The following is a 22,235-nucleotide window of genomic DNA, read 5'->3' on the forward strand; positions in this document are numbered from 1 at the left end:
ACAAAACCCAGTGAGTTAGTACACACAGTTGCTTGTAGGCTAGAAAATAAGCACAGTGCAGTCCTACTGCTCACCCTGTTAACCACAGAGAATTAAACATCACCTCTGCACTCTGCAACTTCCACATTTTGGATACAGAAATTGACAACCAATTTATTAAATGTCAGGTGAAAAGGGTATGAAAATTCCAGCAAAATAAATTGTCTATATTTTTGTGATTAAGTTCAGTGCAAAGCCTTGAGGAAAATCACAGGAACTTGCAAGTGCATTATTCTTAAAGCAGCATACTTCAGGTCAAACATGCAACAGAAAAGGCCAACTGTGTAAGGGAAAGAACAAATGTTCATATTATCAAGTTTATACTTCTAAAAATCTAAGGGCTTGCACACCTTTGTGTCCATTCACAACTTCCCTTTACAAATCTTACTTCACAATGCCTTAATATTAACTATGTTTTTCAACAGGAGCAACTGTTAGGGATCCTGTACACAAGTCTGAACTACGGAATAATTTAAAAATGAACTAGTACAATAAGCAATAAAGAGAACGGGGCAATGTTTTCAAAACAACAAATAAGCTTCTGTTTGAAATCACACTTCCATTCCCTCCCTGTCCTGCAGCATCACAGATAACACACCCTTAAGTAATAATTGAAAGCTTGTCATACGAGGCTATTTTATCTTTAAAAAACCATGCAAGTTTGATACTGCTTTATAAGAACTGTTCCTAGCAGCTTCTGGGCATTTTCCAATCATAGACATTAAAGCTTGATTAGGTAATTATTAGTGTGTCTCTAAAGAGATGCAAGACAGTTTTTTCTTTTTGAAATCAAAAGAGGGGGTGGATGTTTTCATTTGGGTTTTGGTTTGGTCCTGTTTGTTTTTTAATTGAAGCTCCTCATCTCCATTGTTTCAGCACAACAGAACAAATGCAGTATTTCACTTTTGATGAGCCCTGTTAGGACATAAGGTTATCTAAGATGATCTCATTTGCTTTGCTGAACAAAATCTACACATCATTTTCTAGGCCAAATTTCAAGCCTCAGAGATCATGTATCTCTGATAACTGATGTATGACTAAGACTCCATCCTTCAGCTGCAGTCAGGAACAAGATGTTTTTTTGGAAGAAGCTGATGCTGTGCAACCTTTCTGTGTGAGGCATTTAGAAGCGAAAAAAGCAAGTGGGAAGTATCCACACCATACCTTCAATGTCTCGATCCAACGCGGCTGTTTGACCTGATAGTAAACAACTGATCTGTACTCGCTCACGGGTTTGTCCCCCGCTCCCAGGCAGATGGCATTCTTACAGAAGGAGGGAAGAAACAGTGCTTAGTGCCTTGTTGATTTGGGTGAAGTTTTGAGCAATTTTGAGTAAATTAACTTGAGAAAAACCAAATCACCAGAGAACCTCCCCTCAGAGTCCTGACCTGGGAATTCCACTCCGGCTGTGGGACAATGGCTTCCCCTCATGGGCTCCGCTTCCCAGCCTCACAGCGGGTTTGAATTTGTATATGGCATCATTCAGAATTAAAAATAATGACAACACCAAGAGAGGGGAAGCACTAGTGTGAAGATACTGCATTTTCCAAGCCTCTGAACACAATGAAAATAAACATTTACCATAATCTATGGGTAGGGCCAGTGTAATTGTGTTTTACAGGGGTCACACAACGGGCTCTAAGAGATGTGTGAGGAACATACAATAGACTCGATTTCTCCATCTGATGAATTTAAGTAACCAACACGTCTTCTCAATTAGTAGAAGAAAAACAAAAGAAAAAAAAAAACTAGCTTCATTATTCTTTTTATTTCTCTATTTACTTTTAAATACTTTCTTCCAGCAGAGTCTCAGAAGTGCTAGGCCGCACACCTAGCAACTTCCAAACTGGACATTGTAGAGGCACCAACAATAAACAGTTAGAATTTCCAGCTCTTTAAAGATTATCAGAACCAGGACAGAGCCAAGTGAAAGATTTGATCAACTTCAAAACTTGTCTTTTCATAGGAATTCAGTTTTCTTAGTGAGTCTGTGAAGACTTGGCCTGCATCCATCTGGTCTGGCTGACTGCAGCTGAGTTGTACATGCAGAGTAAAAGCTACTTCTGCACAGGGAGGCACCAAGATCTCTGATACCTCTCAGACACGAAACTAAAGTCCCTGAAGGAAGCAAACATTAAATCCTCTACTGAAGGCACAGATTCAATTAATCCAATCTAGGCTATAGTAACTGCTGCAAAGTTGCAATAATCCTGCTGAAAATCCAGTGAATCTTAAAAGTCTCCTTCAAGCACCAGGATGCCCTGTGACCAGAAGGGTGTGATGCTGATACCTGAAAATGATTTGTACAGTCTGGTCAGAGGGATTTAACTGCAGAAAGCAATGTCTCATCTGCCTGAGAAGAGATTTTTCAAGGTTTATGCACCTACTTGCTTGCCACCTCTGTTACATTCACTTGGAACAGAAGTCCTGTTCCTTGTAACAGTAGATCAAAGGCTAGTTCTGCAACTGGAACTGGTTTGATATCTAAACAGAACCAACCAGTTTCCTGCATAGGGAACACATATACCTGTTATGAGAAACATTAATATAAATTCATGGGTTTGAACATCTGTTGTTTTGGGTTTTTTTTAAAGGCTGAAAGGAAAAACCAGTGACTTTTGTTATTACTTGCATTCAACAACATTTCAATTCACTCCTCAAAATTGTTGCTTAAATATGTCTAAGCCATATTACCCACAGAGACCAGGTGTGATATTTCAGCTCAAAGACAACATGACAAATTCACTTTCTCCTCGTATTTGCAGAAATTATGTATCTGCAGAACTGAGCACACATAATATTGGAATGCAAGATTTAATGCATGGTAATAGATTTATTTCCCTAAGGAATACTTTTGTTTGTATGTATTTTAAGTATCTTAACTGTGATTAGACAGAATACAGAATAGAGTTAACTTCTGTGCATGAAAGTCATGGTCAGGTGCTGTCATAGTTAATGTTTTGTAATCAGGGCTACAGTTTGTTGTGTGGACCTTAAATGTTTTGTGGGATTAGAATTTTCTTTACTCAAGCTTTAAAGTTACATTTTAGGTCAAGCAGTTAGTCACAGTTCATAAACAAGTCATGAACCACAGTGATTCACTCCATCTTTTTTTTATCTCAAGAAGTGTCTTTATGATTTCGCCCTTACGATCTCAACACTATGAAGCTCAGAAAATGACAGGTCAAAAATCTCCCTGAATACCAAACTGGTGATAAAACCCTAAGGAAAAGACAAAAGATCCTCAAAATGGGAATAGACAAGCAAAAAGACGCTGTAAATATTTATGTTGCATATGTAATTGTTGTCACTAATTTCATTATTTGCCATGTACTTTTTTCAAGGCACAATGACACATTTCTGGCACAAATCAAGGGTTTGTTATGTAGCAGAAATGGTACTTCCAACATTTCAGTGTACAAATTGCATTCCTCTGGGAATTTCCTCAAGAAAAACCCTAGAGTAAGAATGCAGTAATTGTCAGGATCAGCATTTGTTCCTTGGCACAGCTAAAATAGGTCATTCAATGCTATTCCTCATTACATTTTTATGCAAGACTTTTATAGGGCTTTAATAGATAGATCACTTTAAAAATCATAAAAATTATTTGTCACAAGATGTCACAGGATGACACAAGTAAGAGAACTGTGAGTTTTTGGATAGTGGTATTTTATAAAATGTGTAAGTTAACCCTTGCATCAAAAATGCAGCTCATGTGTCAATGCCCCTCCTGCAGAAAAAAAGAAAACTTACAGGCAACATTGTTCCTTCTTCATCACAGACACACATTATCACTTCCACATTTCTCTGAGTTGTTTTATTGTATTTATCAAAATCTCCATACAGCAATGTAATATATATGTCATTTCTTATATCTCCTAAAAGAGAAATTGGAAGGTTAAAAATCAGTTTAAAAGCTGTGAGAGCTTTTAACTGCATGTCAAAAGCTGTGAGAGGATTAACTGTACTGCACACAAGTACCTCACTTTTTGCGGTGAAACAGATAAAAAAATATTATTTTCCATCTGAACTTAAATTCCCTGTTCTTTTCCTTTGCTAAGGCAAAACTACGACGCGAGGAGAAGCAAATGGGGGCTCAGAGTGGCTCGAAGCAATTCCCGTCCTGCCCCGACACCTGCTGGTGAGGTGCTGGATGATCCCATCAGGAACTTTCCCCAAATACACAGCTCTCTTTCTAGAGGGAGCTTCATATTTTAATTTTCTCTTCTGAATTAATTCATATGACTTTTAAAAGGTTCGAGATTTTATTTGAATTGGGGCGAGGGAGGTTTTGGTTATTTGTTTTCTAAAAACGAGCACAACAGGCTGTGAGTGATTTCTGTTGGAAAAATATCTTGTCATAAATACAAATGAAATTGAAATCAAGATATTGCAAATTCATTTTTTTATTATTATTAAGGACAGCAATATGTTACGATGAAAACAAGGTTAATTTAAAATTCAAGTGACATCCACCCTAATCTACTTACAGGATAAGAAAGTTATGTACAAGGAGATAGGTTTATCCCTCACTGTCTGGATTTTATTTTTCCTGTTTAAGTATGAGCAACAACTTTCCAAGGATTTCACAATTTTATATAAGCCTCTAATATTGGAACAAAAATTACCCTGAATGAATTCTAAGGGGCCTCTGAGTTACCCATTACAGAAATAAGTAAGGCAGCAGCTGATACTTATTAACATAAAGAATGAGAAGAAATCCATTCCTATTACAGAACAAAGCACCTCCTACCTGGCATGATTATTTCAGGGAATCCCAGCTTTCTAGCAACAACGGTGGTTCTGTCTACAAGGTGTGGGTAATCCTTTCTAGTTTGAATCACATCTCCAACCAGCATTTTCACAGTTACCCACAGACCTATCATGTGCAAAAAAAGGAAAAAGAGATTACATTTTTGGTAGGGGGGGAAAAAAAATCTGTCTTCAGATGATTGCCTCTTCTACCAACCAAAACAGGAATAAGAATTCACTTTTCCCACTTCCTGTAGATGAAAGGAAAAGCTCTATAATGTAAAACTGCCACTACTAATTTAAATAGCCCCTAAGATTCTGTAACAAATTCATGGTTCCTCAATTCCAGCTTCGAAGTTGACCCACCTCCATGGTGGTCCTACAGATCCAACATAAAATAAAGTTCCACAAAAATACTGTGTTACTTAAAAAAAAAAAAAAAAAAAGATACTTTACCTTGTCCACCACTGTCTCCTTTTGATGCAGTGATTTTGTTTAGGAGACTGTGTAAAAAGTCATTCTCTGCCACTACCCTGCAAGAGAAACAGCAGTGTCTGCTCAGGAATTAAGTGCTAAATATATCAGACACCGTTTAGAACATAAGTGACAAACAGCCTCAGTCTTTGCAGTATTGCCTTCTTGTTTTACTTTCGGTATTTTTTTATTATCTCTCACTCAAGTTGCAGCCCACTCACGTTCAGTTGTGCGTACACTGAAGTGAAAAAGATTCAGTCAACCACCAAGAAAGGTGTTTTGTGACAGTGACAATATGAATGCACTCACCAACATGCCACTCCAGCTCAGTCCACTTTCCCTGACAAATAACCAGATAAATGAACTTGGAATTTTTATCGGCTACTATTGAATTTAGAAGCAAATTCTCACATAGCAAACATGTTGGGTCAAATTGGAAACAAGTGAAAAAATAAACCAGTGTGTCATACCTGGGTCTTTCAGAATTTATTTACCCTCCATAGTACATAGCAGCAGTGCTATGTAGGGCACACAGAGTTATTTCCAGTATTTCCACTGGTATCTGCATTTGATCTGTGAGCATCACATTTTCAGGCAGCTGTTCTGGCATTTCTTTTGAAGATAGTATATGATAATTCTATTACTTTTTAAAGGGAACATAGTTTTTACTCAGATTTTTCTCAAGTTCAAAACAGAACCAAGCTCATAAAATAGTAGTTATCCTTGCTTTTAAAGCCTGCTGTTGAGTACTTGTAACTATTTGACTTGGGTGTAGGAAATCAGACCTGGTACTGACACCATGAGGATTTTCTGCCTTTTCTTTTATACTTTTTTACATCTTCTCTATTCTTAGTACTTTTGCTTCCATTCTTGGACTTGTTTGTCAAGCTGAGAGACTCAACATTTCAGAAGCTTCGTAGCTGGGGATCAGTGTGCCCCAGACCCCAAGGTCCTCTCCAAAACACATTCTGTAAACTAAGATAGAACCACACAGGAGAAGGCTCCTTGGGGAGAGGGGCTCATTCGAGCCTCTCATTGGTGAATTTTTGATAGATCTGCTAATTAGTAAAACCTATAATACGATACCAGATCTTTTGTGGGTGTGCCTTGCAGCGTGCATGGAGGTGCATTTGACCTGGACGTGTGCACTTAAAGAGCTTTAACATAAATCCCAAGGTAAAATCCCTTTTCCCCTTCTAACCGTGTTTGACTCTTGATTTTAAGACCAGGAAAAGGCATTAGTATCAGCTGTCTGAAGGAGTACATTCATGGAATTATGCATTAATCTAATGTGCTGTGGTACCCCTGCAAGTCTTAAATGCCTTTTGAAGTCATACTTAAATAATTAGCACTATCACAACACAAAATTGTTTAAGGAAAACTCTCTTATTCTTTAACCTTTCACAGATAATTACAGCCAAAAAGATGGATAAATAAATATTTTTTTTCATATAAAAAAAGATATCTATGATGCTCTTACGGATGAAAGGGAATGAAATGCTGCTTTTCTTCATCACTTTCAGATTTTCCTTTTATGATATCTGTAATATCCATGACTAGAAGAACAAAAGAAAAATCATCAGAACATATAAAAGCACTTCAGAATAGCTTGTCTTATCTATCAATGTTCTCGTGCCTCAAGTAAGTGTAGATTTTTCATCAGCAGCAGTGCAGCCCAGTGGGGGTAGGTTTGTGGAGCAGAGCATTTAGTGCAAAGTCCACACTACCAACATTCTGCTGTGAAGAGAGAGGGAGAATTTAGACCAGTTTTAGTATAAACTCATGAATACAGGTATCAGAGCTTTGGTGGTGATTTTGGGACATAATTTCTGACTTTATTTCATCTGCAAGGGAATCTATTATTAAACTGGTGGTGTGCTTTCACTCACACACCTTGGCACTATATGAATAATTAGGAAATTAAATTCAAAAGCGTATTTCTGACTTGAACTAAAATGCAGGTGTATTTCAGTTTAGTTTTACTGCAACTAAATATAGGTGCGGTCTTTACAGACTTGAAAAAGTATAGAAAAAACTGATAGAGCTGTTGTGTATTCTGACATGTCTTGGTAGAGATTTTAATAGTCCAGGGCTGGCAAAAACCACTGCTGTCTTGATTCAGCCATAGCACAGGAGACACCAGGTACCTGCCACTCCAAAAGGCCGGCGGAGCCCTTGTGTGTATTTCTTTGAGTTACTGTCTCTGAGGTCCATCCTTCCCACTCGAACTATTTGGCAAACTAAATAAATTTTGTCTCTGCTAAGGTCTTTATTTCCAAGATCCTAAGATAGAAACAAAAAAGAATCACAGTGTTACTTGGGGAAAAATCAAGTTGTGAAATTGAAACAGGACCTCCAGTAATAAACTGAACCTTAACAATCGATGGGAAAAAAAATTAAACAATAAAACCCCAAATCAAACAACCCCCCAAAAACTCGACAAACAAAAAAACCTGAGCACAACAAAGGGATGAAAAAGACTGACAGTTTAAAGTTTTAAAAAAAAAAAGGTAAGGTAAATAGAGAGAATAACAATCAAGAGATACAGCAGATAAAAACACATAAATCAAGTCATCAAGAAATTCATGAGGCAGGAAACTGATTTCAAGAAAGGCCACTGAAACATTGTCTCTGCCTTGAAGAGCTTCATAACTTGTCATCTTGCTCTGTTTCTAAGATTGCCTCTGCTTCTCTCTTCATCTTGCTCACTCTTTACAAGGTCTGGCAGTGACCACAGAGAAGAGACAATTTCACTTGCAAATACAAAGGGCAGTAAACTGGGAAACACTTACTGTGAACACCACTTTAAGGTTGTTGAGCATATCAACTTCCTTTGGAAAGCCTCGACTCCCCCATCTCACCAAGTAGTTCTCACTGTTTGGAAGATAAATATCTCACTGCCAAGTGATTTTAAATTCTCCCTTTACACAGTACAAAAGTTGCATAACAAGCAGTCTGTGGTGATGGTTTAAATCTAAGACCAGACTAAAATGGCAAGACAAACACTATACAAGTATCAACAGTAAGTTTTAAAAGAGTAACTTGAACATAACACAAAGGGGCACTTTTTTGAGGCAAGCTTACCATCATCATAGTCTGTTTTATGGGAATACTCAACAGAATCTTAATCTACCCAGAAATTTATAAATTTAATTTTTTTTCACTCCCCTCCCCCCCTCGGCACTTTATTCCAAACACCACAATATTGCCCATCTAGAACAATCTCTTAAATCTGAAATGGGCTCAGGCTTTTCCAAACTTCCGAAATGTTCAATCCAGGAATTACCTATGAAAATATTAGGAAAATTAGAATCCTTTAGTAGCAACCAGCAACAAGATCTGTTAATGCTTCACTTTGTTTTTGGTTTCCTTCCTTTTATTTATATATTCTTTGCATTATTATATTGTTATAGCACATTGGCAATTATTTTAATTCATTTTGGCCTGTTTTACTTGCTACTCTTCTGCAGTCAAAGGAAGAAGTTTTACCTTATAATTGTTGACTTCTGTGGATCATAGAGTGACATAAAGAGCTCTGCATCCTCTCCAATTCGGCAAACAAAATTTCTCACAAAGACATACAGGCTGTGGGTGGGAGATGAAGACATTCGGGAGTACGATGCATAATCTGGTTGATCCTTTGACTACTCAGGAGGAGGAAAATCAGTTAATAACAATCCATGAATTGAAATGATGCTATACTACAAGCAGTTTCACTTGCTAGTATATGTAATAGTTGAAAAAGAGAGCAGGGATTTGGATTCAATAATTCTCATAATTCTCTTCCACCTTGAGCTCTTCTATGACTGCCATGCCTTAGGCCAGTCCTTCAGCCAGAAGGCAATGATGTAAAGGGGGAAATATTCTCACCAGTCTTAAAGAAAAGGGCAAGTATCAAGATGTCAGCACAGAGACAAGCCTACAAGCCTGAAAGAATACATTTTTGAGCACAGTAAGCCATAGCAGAAGGCCTGTGATCCACATCACAGTGGGCTCTCAGTGTGCTAGAAGCAATAGCAAAATGAAGTCTCTTTGAAGAGGAAGCAAATAACATTCTGAGATCAGGACAGAGGTGAGCAGGTTCACTGACTCAAAAATAGGCTCCTGAATTCTACCTACCTTCCATCTTAACCACCAAGAAGCAGCTTCTTAACACTTCTAAACCCATTGTTTTCTCTATTTTAAAAATAAGTCACCATGGTCTATCACAGACTGCCAAGTTTAATTTTCCTTATATTGTCAGTTAATTACAAGACGTTTTCCAGTGATTTGTCATGGGCGTTACTGAAGTGTCATGACAAACCAACTATTTTCTGTTAAGTGTTTTACTTGCTTTTTTACAGTTTACTTTCTCATAAATGGAGAAAAGAACCAAAGAGGCCTACAAATCCCTGCAGAGATTTCATATTGCAAAAGGTCGAGGAAGTGTAGTCACCTGCTTTACATTTAAAAAGATTTAATTTATGCACTTGTCAGCTTTGCTTTGGCACATGAACTTCTGGTGTCCACGAGATTATGCTGAGTTCACCCTAGTTCCTCTTCAGTGAGCTTTAATTCTTCAACTTCATCAGACTAACTAGCAAGCAGCAACACTTAGAAAACAACCAGTGCAGTCACAAGACCTTGTGAAAGCAAGCTGTGGTCAATCCTGGTTTGCAGCCTGACCTCCAAGTGTGTAACTATTCACTATGCAATTCAGCCTGTTGAGTAGTCCATGGATGGAATGAAGAGACATATTTCCATATATGAATTCAGAATGGATTTAGAACCAGCTTTAGACACAAGCTTTCAGCCCAGCCCACAGCCCAAATCCAGTGCACAAATGCAATTCAATTTGAGGCTTAGCCTTATTTATAATAGAAGTCTGTAGATCTGCTCTTAAGTCAGAGAAAAATGTTTCCACCAAATTTTGATTCCATCCTTCAACCCTTAGACTAGTTTTTGTTTGGATTTTAGCAAAGGAAACAAAGTTTAGCCAGTCATTCCTACCATTTCCTCCTTAATTCGCTCAGTGATTTTATTAGTCGCTTCTTCATGCGCATGAAACAGGCTGATAACACTGGTTTTATCTGGATCCAAGATATTTCCATCTTCATCTCTAACTATCAGGTCTAGCTCAAGTACTCTGTGAAAATGTGAAAGGCATAATGGTAGGGTTATTTCCTTCTATATGAAGAAAGCTTAGAAATGCAACAAACAAGGAGGCACTTAAAGATTTAAAGTTATATATGCAAAACTGAAGAAAAATCTAACTACATACCATGATTCTTCTTTAAGCTGCTGTACAATATTTAGGAATTTATAGTAATGTCACCAAAGCATTGAAATGCCTCTCACATGAAATAGTTTCACCCTATTCAATGACTTTTAGCAGTCTTCATTGCTTTTAGCTTTTAACACTCAACATTTGTAATCAAGATGTGTAGAGTCTTCCTGTTACCTTCTGCTTTTATGTTGCTCTCTTACCCTTTCTGTCCCAATACTTAACTCTGCTCTCTTCTGCCCTGTTCTCATACAAATCATGCCTTTTTTCCCTGTCACTCTTTTTTTCCCTCTCCCACAGTGACCCCCTCAGCCTTCATTGTAATTTCCCCTTTATTTCTTCTCCACAGTCTGGCAAGTTTCTTTCACACCACACAACTCAACCCCACACTTTCAGGAGCTTAAAAACACCATCCAGCTTGTGATCCAAATAATTTTAAACATCCTCTTCACCCCTACTCTTCCAAAGGAAGCACTTTACTGTCTCATAATACAGAAAGAATATAAGAAAACAAAAGTCTGAAAGCAAATGAATATTAATCTTGTCTTAATCACAGCTGGGCTTCTTTGATTGGAGCACTTCAAAGTAAATTCTGGTTTTGAGTGAGCATTGAGCTCCACACAGTGCAGTAGGATACATGTATTCCACAGTGTGCTCTGTATGAATACAATTTATTACAAATTTGCATCCAAATCACAGTGAACAAGTTAAGAGTTTCAGAACACCCTGTGGTCATTTTGTATGTGTAGCCACCAGTATTTGTAGACTTTCAGCTGCATAGAGGCCTTCAGGCCACAGCAACCACAGTCACTTATAATAGCGAAACACAGTTTATAAGCAGATTCTAATGCCTGTAAAAATAATATTGTGAAGGTTTTTTTACCAAGCTCTCTCTCTCTCTCCCCCCTTATCAGATGGTAGAACACCACTGACCTCACATAATCCCACAATTTTGCCAAAAAATATGTTGTGTTGCAGTGGCTTTTTATTGGCAGGGAGCAGACAAGACATCTTGTCAAATCACTATTCTGCCCCTGGTAGTTTCACTTCTATTATCAGAACCAGAGTTCTGCCTGGAAATTCCCTACAGATTTGGGTGTGGGTGTGGATGCATTTGTTTGCAGACGTAGTACAGTTTGCCAGCACCACTTCTGAGGGTCACTTACACTACTGGACACAGGCCACGTTTGTGACAGATGGACAAATTTTGGGCCCCAAGCACGCTGGTGACACATGCACATAGAGGCCAGATCTCAAATCTTCCCGATAGACAAGCACATGTATTTATAATTAAGAAATAATATTTTGAAAAACCATTTGCTATGAAAAGCCTCATCACAGTATCCACCACCAGCCCAGGAGTAACAGGGGGAAGTCTGAAAAGGAAGAATATGAACCACACTTTTGAATTCCAAACCTTTAAACATGAAAACTTTATCATCATCTCTTTGATGATGTGCTTCAGAATAAATCACGTTTTCCAGAAGTAATGTAGGCCGCTTACTTGTTACCATAGTCAATTTTGGATGTGACTTTCTGTTTGAGTTCTTTGAGCTCATCTTTTGGCAAAGTCCCCGACAGAAGCTGTGACCGCCACTCGATCAAGTCATACATCATGGATTGCACCTGCTGGAACCGGGCTTTCTTATTTGTCTAGGAGACAAAAAAAACCTCAATAGTTTCAGGCTTTGAGTTGAAGCGAAACTATGGTCTTGACAACTAAAGGCTACATGTCATATTTAATGCTAAATGATAGCAGGAACAATAAGTAGGTAAAATAATGATGTCTCATCCCACAAATTCTTAAGGACAGAATATCCCATGTGATCATAAAGAAATGACACAAAATTTAAGCAGTCTGTATTAGGATAGGGAATTATGTTATTTTTGTTTTATTTAATTGTGTTGTTTTAAAATTCCTTAACAAATTCTCACCAAGAGAAAACATTACAAAAATAATTAACTTCTGTATGAGATACTGATGGGAACAACAACACTTTATTGTGGTATTAACACATTTAAGAGAAAAATGAGAGAATACACAGAGGTCACTAAAGCAATTCTAGTGTCGTTCACTGAAAATAAAGAAGGGTTTTCATTGCTGACTTAATCAAGAAGACTAACAAGTGATGTGTTTCAGAAAACTACAGCACATTCAAGATCGCTTTTCCCCAACAGAGAAAAAGCAAAATCCAGTGGCTGGGATCCTGGAACACTCAGTACAATTCTTGAAATCTCCAACTGTTGATAGCTACTTGCTTCCAGTAACCCTTGAAGAACTTCTGTTCTAGCATTCCAAGAGCATCATGAATCTTTTCAAATGCATCCCAGTTATCTTTTATACTCCTATCTGGAAAATTTTCAATGCTACAAATCAAAATTATGAAAAATTTATCATGCACAGGATACTCAAGGTTGAAACAAAGGCATGAAGTTACACCACTCCTCAGCAGGAAGTCAGCTTTCCCTTTACAGAACCACAGAATCATTCAGGTTGCAAGAGTCCTTTAAGATCATCCAGTCCAAGGCTGATGGCTGAATTAGATTTAAAGCCACTAGGCATTTAAAGCCACTGAAGAAAATCTTAGTAGTGAGAAAGCAATTTCTTAAATCCACCCAGACCCTGCCCTGAATGTAGGAAAAGACATTAATTTGAACAAGGCCCCAGTGGGCATAAATAGGACTGACTAACAAGCAACAAATGGCATCCTACCACATAGAGCTGTTTCCAAATGCTTCCCCATTCCCAGAGAGTAGTGGTAACTTCTTGGACTAAGGGAATCTCAGCAGGTATGACATTTTCTGTATGTCTAGGAAAGAGAAGGAAACTTATCACAAAGAGTGTCTGCATTTCGTGGGTGTGTACTATAGTTACTGTGGGTGAGGAACATAAAAGCCTTAAAACTCATTCTTTAGCAGACAAGCTCAATAATGTAATAAAACAAATAAATTCAATACCTTTTCTTTTCAGCAGTAGCTTCCTTAATGTGGATGAAGGATTTAGGAAATATTCCCTGTTGAAGAAGAAGAAAAATCAGAAATCCACACTTATTCTCCAAGAACACTGGGGTAACAACCATGAGTATGAACATAAACTGTAATGACAAACTGTAATACCCAAATTAACTGCTGATTATTTAGTTTCTGTCCAGATGGATGCATTTCTATTTGACAGACAAATAATAGAAATTTTGTTATATCTCTGCAAATAGACTGCATAGGCATCTTTCTTCATAAGAAACACCATTTTCCACCCCAGAAAACAGTTCAATTAAATACAATATAATAAAATACAGATTAAATTCAGTAAAGAAACATTTTGTCTGTGCATCATCTCATACATTCCCCTTTCATAGACAAAAACACAATCTAATTTAGAGATCAGCTTGATTATCAAAGCAAAGAAGAAAGACTGATATAGGATCATTGAATACTGATAAAAGTATTTGCAATGCATGAGGAAGGGAGACAGTAAAGCCATAAACTCTCAGCCTTCCCAGATTTGTGTGGCCCCACTGCAGCTGAGATTGCAGTCTCATTTTCTGCTCCCCAGGGCTGTGCAGAGATGCCCAGCAAGATGTAGCCAAGAAAGCACCAGGTTCCATGACATTCTCAACATCTATTTTAACTGACCTGTGTAGAAAACAAATGGTTTGTCACCAGAGAAAAAGTTCTAATGTGACCTGTTCTTGCTCTACAAAAGCTGAAATGTCTTAAGCCAAAGTTTAATCCTTTATGACTAAAGGAATGTTTGACAATCACTCTGTCCATGACAATCCTCCCCATAACTGGCAAATCTCACCTTGGTAATTAACTAGATTCTTCCTGGATTCTTCTCTATTCAATAACTCACTCGTGGTACCTCAAGTACCACAATAATTCAATAACAAATGTGCTACTTTACAAAGTCTTTCTCTGAATTAGATTGCTTCTTTTATAACCATTTTCTTTTAAGCACTGGATCTTAATCAGAACACAATCATGTCTTATCACTTCCACATTTTCTTCATTAAGATTAAAGCTAAAAAAGTCTGTGAAGTAGCAAAGTAAAAGAAGAAGGTCACACTAATGGTAAATTTAGTGGTATCTTAGTACATGAAATTAATAATACTTCTTAAAGCATGTTATGCATGTTGATCTTGAAGCCTTTTAGCAATATTAGGAATTAAGAATTAGTTAAAAGGAAGTGGTTAGTTCTGGTAAATATTTTCCCTTTTTAGTTTTAGGCTAAATTTTAATTGATTAAAATAGAAATCTTATATAGAATAAATGGTAATAAAACTTTTAGTCAAAAGAAATGTCAAAGGAGTAATTGAAACACAGGCATAGTGTTTTAACGCATTTGCATTGCTGCTCCCTAAAAAAAGAGTCTTATACTAAGAGCAAGTTACAAACAAAAATGCTTTTCTTCCGGAAAAGTGCATTTGAAATTAAGAAGTAATTTTCTTGCTACTTAACTCAGGAGTCATCATACCTAGGGTAAAAACTGTTCCTCTGTGGCTTTCCATTTTTGGGCTTAAGAACACTGATTTTTAAAAAAATTAATACTATTTTTGTACATTATAGATATTTAAGAACTTAAGCCTCCTACAAGTTGTTTATATTGTTTGTAGCCTAAAGAATGCTTGGAAAAGTACAGAAACAAACACATCTAGCAGCAAATTATTTCAAAATTCAATTCAAATGGTGTCTTCAACACCATTAACCTGAAGTCACAGTCATTTCTTCTTCATCGATCTGCTTTTCTCAGCCCTCACTTCTATTTACCAACATTGTCCAGGATGAATGCTGATCATTTTTCTCATCTTGAAAGGAAAGAGTGGCAATAGCTGACTTGAGAGATCAGACCAGAGAGATCAGGACTATCTAGGCAGAGATAGTCAAAAACCCCAATTCATGAGCTGACTCCTTAAAAACAGTCTCATAGGAATGAACAGTGTGATCTTACCTCTGCTCCTTTGTATCTTACTAGGTAACCCCTGTACCAATCTAAAAGGGAGAAAGATAACTTGGTATGACAAAAAAACCCATGCATTATAAAACACACAAAAAAGTAATGGGGTTTATTTCACATAAAAAATACCTAGCATAGTATTTGTAAGAATTAGCAGTTACTTCAAACATACATAGATTAAAGTGAATAGCAGGGATTACATTAAGCATGACTTGCATATTATCAAATATGATTGTATTGTCTGCTTTCAAACCTTGCACAGTAAGTACAGATAATTGTACACATATTTTAACACCCCATGCTCACATTAAAATGGTAGAATAAGTTGTATTGCAAAGTAATTATGTGCACATCCATAATTACCTATCTCAGCCACGATTGCCCCTGGATAGCCCATGAAGCTCTTCCTGTGTTCCAGGCCCAGTATTAATCCAATAGAGCACATGGTTGTTACACACTCAATTTCCTTCAAGAAGACTAAGTCATTTTTCTGCTATGAGGAATTTTAGCTTTTGGACTCAACCATAATAAGCAGCTTCTTGGTGTAAATTCAAGTTGGAATCTCAAGAAAACTCAGGGTTATTATTTGGCTTCTGCTCCATTTGTAACTAGAAAGCCCTTCCAAAAGACAGGAGTACAGAATTGCAGTAAGGGAAAGCTAAAAATTAATTCAGGCTTTGCTCCACCTATTCCACAGTTAAGTCTCAATAAACTACAAAAAGCATAAAAAGCAGAGTTCAACCTTACTAAATCAGATCTGGGGCCACATCATGTGCACACCCCATCATGAAAAATCACCTGCAGAGAATCAATGTTTAACTGTTGAATACTACTTTTTTTTTTCATTCCATAGAAAGAATTTATGACTAAAAGCATACATTTTCTAACTGTAATTTCATGAACAAAGGTGATGTCTTTGTTATCACCCTTTCTCTCTCACCATTTCTATCACAGGTATCGCAGCCATGCAAGCAAAGCATAAAATAATAAAAATAAATCCCAAACACCAAACAGTAGTGTCAGAAAGGTGATGCTAAAAGTCACAGGATGATTGCTGACCTCAAAGAAAAACTCAGGACAGATTTCTTTTAGGTTTTTCTGCACTGGGATTCTTTTTTCCCCCAGTGTTTTCTCAACAATAAAATTCCATCTTACTGCTAAAACTGAATTATTTGCACATAGTCTCAATTTACAACCAAGTGTGTAAAATTGGTTTCACCCCATCTGCTGTGACAGCACATGTATGCTCTGTGCATAAATTTTGTCCATGCAAAACCAACTAAAACAGGACATAAAAGGAACACGGGAAGAATCCTGTCACCATTGGTTACTAGCCAGCTGCAGCTGGCAGCGTATTTTGAAGATATCTGATGAAATACGAACTTCACTCGCACAGTGAGAAGGATTCCACTTCTTCACTGACAAACATATTTCATAAAGCAAGGCATGACAGAGCATGTCAAGGGCAGGGGTTTCAGAAAAGGCTTTTAGACAAAAAATAACCCCATAAGATCAGCACTCAACTCACTAGGCTGGGCTGACAACAAATGTACCACAGGCATCAGAAGCCTGAAATGCTATTTCTGCAACTAATAGACAATACAGGGATGAGGAGGTTTCTGGTTTGTCTGTGTGTTTTGTTCTTAGCCAAAATGTTTAGAATAGAGGCTTAAAGAATTGTGCAGACCTTACGTTTTTTAGGAGAGGACAGGAACCATTGTGACTGTTGGCTGCTGAGTGACATCAATGTTTTCACTGATGCTTAAAGATATTGACTTAATCTTACAAACAGAAGAGAAATAATTATGTGTTTGTGCTCCAGTACATTGTAAATGTGGTTTTTCAGGTGCTCCTCCCTCAAATCCTTTGTTGTTTCCTGACAAAACAGCCTAGAGCTCTGTGTGGTGGAAAAGGCTGGGTTCAAACAGCTTCAGAGTGTTTGCACTTTGTGACCACAACAAACCAAATGTCTCAACACTGAGCTGTCTCTGCCACTGCGTAAGGCAGCAATTGGCCTCTCTCTTTAACATAAGTACAGTTAATAAGATACCACAGACACATGTTCTATCAGCAGAAGTAGGTTGAGGAAGATAATTTCACGCTATGTTTTTCAAAGCTTTAAGCAGTTTGCAATTTTTTTAAAAAACTCTTGGCCTGGTCAAGAGCATCACTGCAAACTGAAATCACTCTCACGGTGACGTTTGCAGATACCCAGCTGCTGAGTTAGTAATAACTCCACCCTCTGTGCTATATACTAATGGAAACCTCAGTAGCTCTGTCTTGCAGAGACTTGCAGAGAATCAGTGGGATTGTGAAGGTATTGGCTGTCCATCGTGCATGACTTGACTTGGAGTTCTGCTGCTTAACATGTTCAATCAGTTGGACGGCCTTCAGAACTGTTTCTATCATGCTGACACTCAGATTTCTTTAACTGGGTTTCCTCATTGGACAACAGGATGAGGGTGCTGAGTATCTCCTAGCAACCAACGTTTAGTTTAGAGGCAAAAAGTTTACTCCTTTAAATCTTAAATCAAATTTAATGTAAATTCCATGAGGTACATCACAAGTTGGCACAAACTTCATGAACTCTACATTCACCTTGATGACTTCCTCATTTGGTAAAGGCTTCCCAAAAAACCACATGTACTGTAATATGTCTAATTTTGGCTCTTCAGAAAAAATCACGTTCTTCCTCAAAATAGACCACCACCACTAAATACAAGAGGATTAGACAGCTACCAATGTAGTACAGGGAATTGCTGTGAGGTGAAAGGAATATGTTATTCACAAAGAAATGAGAAATGTGACTTACCTTCAAAGGACTCCAGGATATGGACGACATCACCAATCTGTAGAGAAAGGTGTTGTATCTTTGTGCCTTTGAAACTGTATATAGCTGGAAAATTAAAGGATGAAAACACTATTTTTCAATACAGCCACACACTACAGTTTAACTGAAAACCAGACATGGTTATTAGGGTTTGGATACTGGGATAAATACACTAGGCTAGACAAACAGAACTATAATTCTATCCAGAAGCTCTATTTGTCACCATTAAATAATCTCTTGTGAGAATGGAAAGATGGTGAAAATGGCCAGTGCTGAAAACAAAAACCAAACAAACCAACCCCACAGAAAACTCAGCAAGCATGGGGACACCAGCTATTGATCAGCACTGCTCTGCACAGGATTTAGGAGCACTGTTTAGATGCAGGTCTTTGATAAACACACAATTATAGTGCTGGGGAATTGTTTGTCTACTGGCCCAAAGGATTTAAGCACAGAGTTATCGAAATTTATAGTTACACTGGCATGAAAGGGCACAGAGATGCCTGTAAAAACTAAATTTACTGACTTCTTTCCTGGGTTTAGATGCTTTAATTTAACGTGAAACTGTGTTTCATATGGAAACAGTACCAAGTTTCATAATTTTCTGTATTCTCTGTATGACTCTGAATAGAACACAGGAGCAGGGGATTTTAAAAGTGTTCTAATCAGAAACTTATCTACATGTGGTTAAGAAACAGCAAAGTTTCAGAGAGAATTCAAGATAATAAGCCTCTTCACCAGTTACGTTCCAGGGCTACAGGATGTGGGCTCCTATGCTAACCGTGCCTCTGTAAATTTTTTTTTCTTTCTGGGCTTGGTTACAAATTTCTACAACAGCATTAGAGCAGAAGTGCTTATTGAAGCTACAATCACACAGGGAAACTGATTAAATACAAACAGCTGATTCCCCCGATTAAACTGCGCAGGTGGGAACAGGCTGCTAAAGGTGACCCCAGGTGTGCAGGAAATGTGTCAGTCAGCAGAGCTCCACCTTGGCTCCCGGCAGTGTCCCCATCCAGCCACACACAGCAACCAAACCTGAAGTAGTTTGGGCAAGGGAAAGCTGATCTATAAAGCAGAGTCTACCTTCAGCATCTTCCTGCATTCCTTCTGCTCCCCTCTCCAGGTTTCTAAAGCAGGATGTTCATCTCTGCTAGGCCAACATGTATAATGATACATTTTATTTAAACATTTTACTTATTTTGCTTAAATTATTAAAGTCTCAAAATAAATTGCCTTCCAGGAAAATGCCTAAAGTAGGAATGTAGAGCTAAATAGATTCATCCTCTTCCCTTTACAAGTATTCCATAAATTATGTCTCTTTTGCCATCATTATATTTGTTATATTTCTGGAACAGAAATTAGAAGGAATTTCAGATTGAAGAGGCTTACTGGACCAAGAATAAATTCTTTTTTGTTGACATGAAGAGGTCCCCAGCAGTTCCTCCTCCTGAGTGGGGAGAGCAAGGCTTGAATCATTCAACATATGGGGAGGAGTTAAAGAAGTATAACTTTGAAGTGAGGCTCTGCTGCCCAGATTCAGCCATTTATTCAAGAGAATCTTGAAAACACTTCCTTGGAACTGCCTTAGCCCAACACAAAATTGAGTTTACGTAGCATAACACATGTGTAATTCTATTCTGACAGGTCTCTTTTCCATAAGTGAAGGATGGCAAACAACCCTGAAAAGTTATCATGACATTTCAAGAGACATTTGCCTGGAGTGTTTGGGAGGTGGGGGATGTGTGTGCATTCCCATGCTCTTAATACTATTTTCCTCAAAAGTCCATGGAGATCAAGACTACTGTTGACCAGCAAATATTTTAGATTTCAAAATATGTGCTGCTCTACTTAGTTGTAGCTGTCTCAAAATATAGATGCAAATTACTGAGTCATATATTTACATTGCATTTCGGTTTTGCTCTCTTAAAACTTCATTTAACAGCCCCGAATGTATTGAAAAATGCAGTTACAAACTGGCAACGGAAGTGGCTGCACCATCTTGGTTATTTCTAAATGAGTAAGTGGAAACTTAACAAGAAAGATCTTATTGTAGAACTTGGATTGCTTGGTAGGATGAGTTTAAAAAATCCCTCTACAAAGTTTTAGGCTACAGACCTACCCACACCTTTTGTGATAAACCACCTCCCAAAGTACTTTGCAAAAAATGTAACAAATAACCCAACACCATCAGCTACATCCAAAGGTCTTATCTACAGCACCAGACGGCTTAACCATCACATCTGCTATTGCTTTAATTATTTACTGTGAATGAAAATTTGACTATTATATCCAGTTACGTTTTCTGTCAGCTGTAAGTGATGTCATTTCCCTCACAAACCAGGACCCTCCTGTATTTGTGAGTGTTGCCTCAGAGTTCACCAGCCAAAAGGAGGGCTCCCTTTCCCTCCACCCTCTTTTGAGATCCTCAGGGTTATGTGTGCACAAACATTTAACTCATTTTTCTCTTCAAAAATAGTGTATGAAAACCCCACGTGAAATTCAAGGTTTTTGGTGGGATATTCACAACATGTTGTTGGCTTTTTAAAAAATAAACTCTCCAGTGAGTAGAAATAAAAGGCCTTTCAAATCTCTCTGAAGAACCTTCCTACTGCTCCTCTCCCTGGCAGCCTGTATCCCAACCATAAATAAAAAATGAGTCATGTATCTCAGTATCATGAGTCTCAGTATCCTTGAGGCACAGAAAGCGACCTGCTTGAAGACCCCAGCATTCACCCTAAATCCTAATAGCGCTTACTGACCTCAGGAGTGACTGAAGTCATGGCAATAAGATTAGCGGGGGAGATTTGGATGGCAGATGCCCTCCTCAGCCCCAAGCTGAGGTGTTCCCAGCAGCAGTGTGTCTGCACACAGGTGCTGCCAGATTCTTCCAGGATGGCTCAGAGAATGCCCAGCAACCCCAATTTTATGACTGTGTTCCTAAATAGGGACTTTACAGCTCACTGAGAACACAGGTGGAAAATTTTCCCCTGAACAAGCAAAGGATAAAAACTGTCTTTTTAGAGATCCCCATAACCTCTGTGGCAATTTTATAGCACACACATCACGCATGACTCAGCAAACAAACAGCCCAGTGCAAGGCCCCTGAGATTCTCAGCTCCCTCAGGAGACGAGCTGAAGGCCAGCACACCACAGCATCAATACTGCTCAGAGAGCACATGGAAATGCTGGGTCAGACTGCTGACATAGCCAGCCTTCCAAACTGAGCCCCATTCAAGCCCAGGTGGACTTTGAATTGCACGTCAGGAAGACAGGAACAACTCCCATCACGTCCCTGAGGCGTGCCCAGAGAATCCTTTCCAGTCCAGTCAAACAGATCGTGCTGCAAAGACAGTGACTCTCAGCAGCTTCTCTGTGGTTTTGCTGTCACCCTCACACCCAGTGCTTGAGTGAAGACATCTACCAGTGTCTATCCCAGTGGGAAAAATTGAGGGTTGAAGAAAATTCCTCTGTTTCCATTTAACTCCTACTCATCTACTGCAGCCAGAGCTGTTGGATCTGATATGCACACTCCCCCCTCTAGATAAATATGTGTGTACACTCTTGAATAGATGGGTGGCTGTGGAGACAGAAAACAGTTAACCTTTCCTAATTTAAATGGCCAGCAGAAAAAAACCCCCTCATACCTTGTTTGGGGACTTCCACACACAAAACACTGTGGAAGAGTCACAGTAACCCAGGTAACAGAACCCCTTCCTCAAAAAGCTACATTTCCTCAGTGTTAAAGCCCATATTATTGCTATTTACATGATTAGCCTGTAAGTTACTGCAAGGTGGGAATGGTAAGCGAGGAAAATCTCACAACCTGCAACACTGAAACCGTTTATTAGCCTAATAATCTTGCCTGTCTTTGCTGCCTGTTTTCCTTCAGGGGCAGTCCAGGTCCGACTCTTTATAAAAAG

The 22,235-nt window shown here is 38.2% G+C and overlaps 1 protein-coding gene across 1 annotated transcript in view; it reads right to left on the reverse strand.

Moving 5' to 3' along the window:
* The window catches only part of DOCK2 (dedicator of cytokinesis 2), a 157,260-nt gene that overhangs the window by 131,091 nt on the left and 3,934 nt on the right, over positions 1 to 22,235 (reverse strand). Inside the window, exons 2-15 of the mRNA XM_042025374.1 lie at positions 18,295 to 18,378; positions 15,477 to 15,517; positions 13,487 to 13,542; positions 13,242 to 13,338; positions 12,033 to 12,181; positions 10,255 to 10,390; positions 8,755 to 8,909; positions 8,058 to 8,139; positions 7,413 to 7,548; positions 6,746 to 6,821; positions 5,248 to 5,324; positions 4,793 to 4,918; positions 3,793 to 3,917; positions 1,204 to 1,302 (exon numbers count right to left, since the gene is read on the reverse strand). Coding sequence (XP_041881308.1) covers positions 1,204 to 1,302; positions 3,793 to 3,917; positions 4,793 to 4,918; positions 5,248 to 5,324; positions 6,746 to 6,821; positions 7,413 to 7,548; positions 8,058 to 8,139; positions 8,755 to 8,909; positions 10,255 to 10,390; positions 12,033 to 12,181; positions 13,242 to 13,338; positions 13,487 to 13,542; positions 15,477 to 15,517; positions 18,295 to 18,378 — 1,439 coding nt within the window. The remainder of the gene's footprint in view (positions 1 to 1,203; positions 1,303 to 3,792; positions 3,918 to 4,792; positions 4,919 to 5,247; positions 5,325 to 6,745; positions 6,822 to 7,412; positions 7,549 to 8,057; positions 8,140 to 8,754; positions 8,910 to 10,254; positions 10,391 to 12,032; positions 12,182 to 13,241; positions 13,339 to 13,486; positions 13,543 to 15,476; positions 15,518 to 18,294; positions 18,379 to 22,235) is intronic.

Source organism: Corvus kubaryi, unplaced genomic scaffold (assembly GCF_017639235.1).
Source record: "Corvus kubaryi isolate FWS band 111438036 unplaced genomic scaffold, C.kubaryi_AGA036_p1.0 37270, whole genome shotgun sequence".
Lineage (NCBI taxonomy): Eukaryota > Metazoa > Chordata > Aves > Passeriformes > Corvidae > Corvus > Corvus kubaryi.